The following is a 7,415-nucleotide window of genomic DNA, read 5'->3' on the forward strand; positions in this document are numbered from 1 at the left end:
CCCCCCCCCCCCCAGGGGAAGGAAATGCTGTGAGATTCTTAATGCAGACAGATTTAAATAGAAGTGAAGAGATGATGCAGATGCATTAGCAGGGAGAGTGTCTGATCCCAAACATCCCCATGTACACTCATCTAAAAAATGTCAGTGCCTTTGGCTCAAAGTCAAGTTCTCATCAAAGCAAAATGTCAGATTTAAAGATTTTTTTTTCTGACAGGCTGTGTAGCTAAAGCTTGTGGAGTTTTCACTTGAGTGACCTAAAGCTGCTCCAGGGCAAAAGTTTATGGGCTGTAAAGAAGTTGTTGGAGACAGAATTGATGACAAGTTTAAAGAAGCAGAGAGCAAACGTTTTTAAGCCATGATAGAGTGATGAAAACAAGCTTTGAACTCTCTAAAATCAATCTCGTGTTTCCTGTAAACCAGACTGGCATCATCTCTCAGCTGGACACTTCAGCGTCCCGTGGAGTTAATTGACTGAAGCATCAGTGTCGCCCAAAAAGACATTTATAATCTATACTGCGTTTGAGCCGCTTGGGTTTGGATTTAAAGCGTTACAAGAGGGGGGAGGAAGGCTTGCAGAGATGAAGAGAGCAAGGATCCCATGACGCTCCACAGTGACATCACCGGGAGGAGAAGGAGATGGGAGGCACCGCACTTATTAGATTTCGTCGGAAGGTCCTGTTCGCAGGAGAAGATGCTGCTGCGCCTCTGTCAGGAACACGAGGATGTGCGCCAACGGAGCGACTGAATCAGAGCACCCCGGCGCACTTCTGCAGCACTAAGAATAAAAAAAGCAACTACCGAGACATTTAGGGCTACTGGGTGCTCCGCGGGGATCATTGTACAGAGGAAGAAACGTTTTGGTGAAACATCTGGTTTTGTGCGCATCGGTGGAGAGCTCGATGTGAACTTTGCGTCCTTTCTTCTTCCATGGACTGGAGATGCTGGGTTCGGCTCACTTTATTATTTAAAGTAAAAACTATTATTTTTTATATCTATATAAGTAGCCTGTATCACTTCCTCTCCTCTGTGTCTAAATTATTTAACCGATTAACGCGCGTCTCCAAACGAGGACGCACGGATTGCGCAAGTGTCAAAATTTACCCAAATTTACTGCCACCTCGCTGTTTTCGATCTTGAATTAGAGCCATTTAAATGAAACATTGCCACCTTCACGAAATCAGATAATACACTCAAACCACGAATCGAGTTGGAGAGAAATAAGTTTTAGTTTTTGGAGGCTGTTTTTAAATCTTATGAAAGGGCTGACGCGCCACGTTACTTTTCTTTTTCCCCTGTCCTATTTTTTTATTTATGAAGAAATCGGTTCTACAAAGTGGCATCTTTTTTTCTTTTCTTTTTTTTCATTGCAAAGGTCTGATCTGCGTTTTGACGCATTGCTCCGGACTGTTTTTTGTGCTTAAAATGGACCTGGAAGACCTGCCAAGGAGGGTCCGAGGGATCTGTTTGCAAACACAGTGAAAAACTGGAACAACTGAGGTAAATCTGAGGCGCAATTTTAATCTCCTTTAAAGATTTGACTTGTGCAACTTTTAATGCGAAGTAGAGCCTGTTTTACAGATTTAGAAAACAGCACATGGCACAATTATAAAAACACTGTTTTAATAACACTAACGGGTCTTTTTCTTTCTATTTTTAATCCAGCGAAATAATCCGAGCATGGCCTCAGCTGTGGACGGCGGCTGCTCCATGGCGCTGAGCGGCTGGAACAGCAGCGCGAGCACCTCCGGAGCCTCCGCGCCCTGCAACCAGAGCGTCAGAACCCTCGCCCCCTACTCCCCTGAAGCCACGGCGGCCTTTGCCACCGCCATCACCCTGATGGTTGTCTTCACCATCTTTGGAAACATCATGGTCATCATCGCTGTCCTGACCAGCCGGTCTCTCCGTGGTCCGCAGAATCTGTTCCTGGTGTCCCTGGCTGCTGCGGACATTTTAGTGGCTACCCTCATCATCCCATTCTCTCTGGCCAATGAACTGCTTGGCTACTGGTACTTCAAGTCTCTGTGGTGTGAGATCTACCTGGCGCTGGACGTGCTCTTCTGCACCTCCTCCATTGTGCACCTGTGCGCCATCTCATTGGACCGCTACCTGTCCATTTCCAGGGTCACTTATGGACGCCAGCGAACTCCCAGGCGCATCAAAGGCGCCATTGTGGTGGTGTGGCTTATTTCTGCCATCATCTCTTTCCCTCCACTGCTCTCCCTCAACAAGAGTGAGGGGGGCGACAAGGGGAGCGAGAGAGGACCTCAGTGCCAGCTGAATGATGAGCGCTGGTACATTTTATACTCCACCATAGGCTCCTTCTTTGCACCATGTCTCATCATGATCCTGGTCTATGTAAGAATTTATCAGATAGCCAAGCAGAGAACCCGCTGCCCACCAGGAGAGCCTAGGAAGGAAGGGGTAGGTTGTGCAACCCCAAGTCAGCCAAGACACATACAAGCCAATGGGAAGGACGAAGAAGACAGCACCCCTCCTTCAGCCAAAAAAACCTCAAACCCCAGACCCCCCACTCTTGCTATCACCCCTTCTCCATCTCCAGGAGACTCTCAAACTTCCCCAAATCCCACAGCCAATAATCTCCTCCAGCCTCCATCCCCATCTCCAGCCATGTCTCCTGTCACCACCTCTCTTGACACCTCTCCACAAGGCCCTTCACCCCCCTCCTCTGCACCCCAGTCTGAACCAAAGCCTACGGAGGGGGGCAAAAAGGGCAAGCGTCTGAGAGGGAAAAAGGCTGACAATAACAATGGTGACAGCTCAAGCACAGAGAGCGATATGGAGCACAGCCAAGGAGGGGGTCGTGGCAGTGCCAGCATGCCAGGGTCACCTGCTGGAGGAGGGATCAACTCTCCAGCCTCAGTTAAGCGCTACCGTGACATGATCGCCACTTCAAAGGGGGCTCGGCTGATGCCAGGGAGAAAGTCAAAAACAGACAACAACCCTGGAGCTGCCAGGCGCAAAGCAATGGTCAACAGAGAGAAGCGCTTCACCTTTGTCCTGGCAGTGGTCATCGGTGTGTTTGTGGTGTGCTGGTTCCCCTTCTTCTTCTCCTACTCTCTACAGGCAGTGTGCCCAGAGACGTGCATCATCCCAGACCCGCTTTTTACATTTTTCTTCTGGATTGGCTACTGCAACTCCTGTCTCAACCCAGTCATATATACCATCTTCAACAAAGATTTCAGAAAGGCTTTCAAAAAGATATTGTGCAGAAGCACCAAGGGGACTTTCTTTTAGCATATGAATATGCTGTGTGCGACACAAACACAAAAAAGCTTCTTTTTTTTTCGGAGGCATAAAAGAACAATCATTTCCATTTTTCAAAACACTTAAAGGGCTGTTTAAAAAAATATGTAAAACTGTGCAGATTTCAGAGTGCAATTCAGAACTGAGAGACACATTTTCAGCCACAATGTGCAAACAGGCAACTTGGACTGTGTAATCGCAGCTTGCAGCTGATAGACACAAATTTTAATAGGGTGTGAGATGAAAACAGGAAACTGACTGCATTAAACTGCTTAGCACTTCAGTACCACTGATAAGAGTCTGAATGCAGCACTTTATCTCCAGATCGCATTGACTCATAGATAAGGCTGGGAGACAAAGTGTTGGAGCATCAATGAAATGTGCACATCACCCATAGAATATCTTTAAAAAAACATGAAGAAGTAAGATCTCAAAGTGAATAAAGACCTTTTAATAAATATATTTAAGGTTTTCCAAGTACTCAAGAAATAATGGACATAGAAGGCAAGTGACCTTAGATTCCCGTGAGCCAGGGGCCTTTTATTTATCAGCACAGAGCACAAGGAGGACACAAGGTTAGCAGCGATTTCTTACTTCTGCAGTCTTAATTTGTCTGACTGCAGGGCAAACATGTGTTCCTTGATTTTTAAAGAGCAACAACAAGAGATGGTTTTAAATGATCTCGGATGCGATAGCACAAACAAGGCCGCCCTTTCAGACTAAACTTGTGGACTTTTCATGTGCAAAAGCCACCTTCCTCACGGCTTTTCAGGAGCCAAAAATGGACATGGCGCCTGGCTTTCACCTTTCCTGTGCTGCAAAACTGAACAAACTGCGCTTATTTTGGACTCTGGAAAATCACATCAATGTTATTGAAAAGCAGAAATAAGATGGTGTGATCCTTGTCACCCTGTTGACATGTCATTTCCTGTGTTTAACTGGACTCTCATATAATGTACTGGCCTGAGGATCTTGTCCAAGGAGCTGACTCAGTCTTTGGACTTTAAAGCAACAATCAAAACTGCTTTGAACTTCTTGAAACTCCTTCAGAGCTTATTTCCTGTATCTAATGGGGTGCGCATCAGTCAAAGACAGAAAAAAAAAAGATTCCTATTTAAATTGCAAACATTATTTTCCCTTAAATCCCTGCTTCCTGATAAGCAGCGGCGTTTACCAGGTTGACATTTACAGTGTCTATAAAGGACAGATGAACAATGCAATTATGGATGTGTGATGTTACCCTTAATTATACCCTTTGTTCTTGTTATTCTGAGAACCATGTGGCTCTTTAGCAGCACCTCGGGCACACCACCGCCTGCAGTGGACCTCTGTGTTGGCACTTTTAGGTTGTTAGTGGGAGGTAAGAAAAGATGAATGGTATATTTATTGACAGCAACAGAAAGATGAAAAGAAAAATACGTCTAAATGTGAACTCCACGCAGGCTTATTGACTCTTTGGGACAAGGGCTGTCAGCAGGAACACACCAATTTCCTAATTGTCTAATTCTGCTGACCTGTATGAGTGTGCGTGAGTGTAAGTGTGTGAGTGTGTGTGTGTATGCATGAGTTATTATTTTTGTTTTCTGTAGAATGTGTCAGTGCCTCCTCTGGCTGCTACAGACCTACTGTAATATTGACAAGAGCAGAGAGCAGATTTGCTAATAAAGGCAAAGCTCATCAGTATATTGCATTGAAACAGTCTTACCAAACTGAAAATCAATGTTTGTCCATGTTGTTATCCAAACGCATGGCTTTTTAGTGACCACCCTCAAGGGACCAAAGAGCCTCTTAGAACACCAGCCTGACTCAGTGATATCTGGCTCTCTGTTGTTTTCATAAAGTTTATTTTTGGTGTATGTGACAGGAGGCAAAGATTGAAAATGCCATTATTTATTTCAAATTGTGTTTTCTGTCTGTTACATATGTATTGCTTCTATTCAGAGGATTAAGCAAACTGATCAAAGCGAGAGAACTGTACAGATTTTTAATTTTATTCAGCACGAGGAAACCTTTCTTTGCCGTCATCTTTATGCTTTGTGGGACTGAGGTACGTTTAAGTTTGAAGTTTATGTCAAAATTAAGGAGAAAAAAAAATAGTTCTGAGTAATGTGCATAATGCAAAACCTGGAATGCAAACTTTGTCATTTTTCATCTGTGGCATAAAAAAAAAGTTTCATCAGAGATAATATAAGCACATTCATGGATGTACAATTTTATCAAGCATCCCACGGTTAGAAGATCTCTCCCCATCACTGATAATGTTGTCAAGCTTGACTCGGAACAGCAGTCGAGCATGAAAATGTCAACGGTTTGCAGAATATTAGAGCTGTAATCCTGATCACATGGGGCTGCTGGGAAATAAAAAAAAAAACTGATTAAATCAATTAGACGAGAGCGAGCATCCGATGTTTAAAGGTACTCATTGCAACGTATGAAGACAGGAAAAAACAACAATCATGAAGTAGGAAACAAAACTGGTACAATTCTTTCTGTTTGTAAACAACATTTTTGAATGGCTGCCAACTACCATGTGTGTTTGTTTACCTACTTAAAGAGTCAAAGTGTCTGAAAATAGGTCAACAATGGTGACGTCCATGCTGTTTGGGATTAAGAAGTCTGGCAGTTTTGATGTGTATTTACACTCAGATTTGTTGAATAAAGTATACAGATAAAATTCATTTTGTTACATTGGCTGCATACCCACATTTCAGAACTGCATATTAATATATCTGGAAAAGTATACTGGTGATATAGTTCAGGATAACCTGTTTTATGTTGATTTCATTGTTTGCAATGAGTACCTTTAACTACTCTTTTCAGGCCTTTCACATTTTCTCTCCCAAAATGCAGCTATTGCTACAAAAATACAGCCTCAATGATCACTGTCATCCCTGTTTCCAATTATTAAGAGTTGCAAAGTGACTCAAACTGGCCGACCACAGCCTCATGCTGTGAGAGCGCTGCTGCCTTTATTTTGAAGAAGTAAAAACTGAAGCCTAAAGCTGACAGATGCTGTAATCTGCCTCTTGATCACCATCCTTTCCCTGCAAAAACTGTCTCTATTGTCTCTTCCCCAACTGTTTTTGGGCCAAAAACTGCTCGGTCTAAGCTTCACAATCGTCTATCTCCCATCTGTCATCAGACCCCCCTCCAGTTTGGAAATAAAGCAACTTAAAAAAAAAAAAGCATGAGTCATTCTCCAGTTTGTTTGTTTCATACATTTTTATATAATGAAGCACCATGGGGAAAAAAAAGAGAAACAAAAACTAGTAATGTGACAATTTCCGAGAGGACAGTTTGGAATACGCTGGTTTTTTAAGAGACCAGTGCTTTGGTTGCATGCGTGTTGAAGCTAAGTGCATTTTAAAGCAATTTCCAGTTGTCATAAAAAGGCCTTCAGCGGCGACACGACTTCGGGAAATAGTCCATAACACTGTGAGCTGATGGCTGTTCAAGATGTCACTGGGAAATCTCCCGTCACAGTGGGACATGAGAAGTAGGCTGCCTACTGCCAACAAACACACAGGAAGTCTATAAGGATTTAGAGCGGATCGCCAAATGTCACATATGCACATACACACACAGGCTGAGTGTGTGATTCTGCACCAGTTTTACTCAAACTGTATTCAAGTCGTGCAGTAATACAGCCACACACACACACACACACTTGTGACAGCTTTACACATTTGAGGTCATCAGGTCTTCGGTGAATTATGATTGATTTATGCTGATGGGCAGTTCAGAGATTTCATAGATCCGAGTCAAGGCACTCTGTCCTGTTTTTCCACCAACCACACACACCCACACACACACACACACACACACACACACTCACACACTCGCACACACTCACACACACCCACACACACACACACACACACACACACATTATTGAAAGTAGATGCATCTTCAAAATGTGTCCTCCTTTATTTCCTCACAGTTGCATTTCCATATTCATAGCAGAGCTGTGATTTAAGCCGCACACAGAGGTGAACAGATAACTTATCAAGGCCAAGTATTGGTAGCGCTGAGGTGCGTGTTCACTGTGTTGTATATTCATACAGACACTGTGTCTCTAAGCTCCTGAATCGCTGACCTCAGGTAGAATACAAAGCAGGTACCGGTCTGAGATGTGGACCCTCAGCTGTGAA

General features: G+C 43.7%; 1 protein-coding gene across 1 annotated transcript; it reads left to right on the plus strand.

Annotated features, from left to right (window-relative positions):
* Positions 1-673: 673 nt before the first annotated feature.
* adra2b (adrenoceptor alpha 2B) lies at positions 674-5,696 on the plus strand. Its single transcript, XM_037978831.1, has 3 exons — positions 674-969; positions 1,373-1,497; positions 1,663-5,696. Exon 3 carries the CDS (start codon positions 1,678-1,680, stop codon positions 3,253-3,255), a length of 1,578 nt encoding a protein of 525 aa, XP_037834759.1. The 5' UTR covers positions 674-969; positions 1,373-1,497; positions 1,663-1,677; the 3' UTR covers positions 3,256-5,696.
* Positions 5,697-7,415: the final 1,719 nt, after the last annotated feature.

The sequence above is a fragment of the Kryptolebias marmoratus genome, linkage group LG1 (genome assembly GCF_001649575.2).
Source record: "Kryptolebias marmoratus isolate JLee-2015 linkage group LG1, ASM164957v2, whole genome shotgun sequence".
NCBI lineage: Eukaryota > Metazoa > Chordata > Actinopteri > Cyprinodontiformes > Rivulidae > Kryptolebias > Kryptolebias marmoratus.

What these genes read in the sequence shown, in the direction of transcription:
- adra2b (XM_037978831.1), top strand. Translation starts at nt 1,678, where the DNA reads ATGGCCTCAGCTGTGGACGGCGGCTGCTCCATGGCGCTGAGCGGCTGG.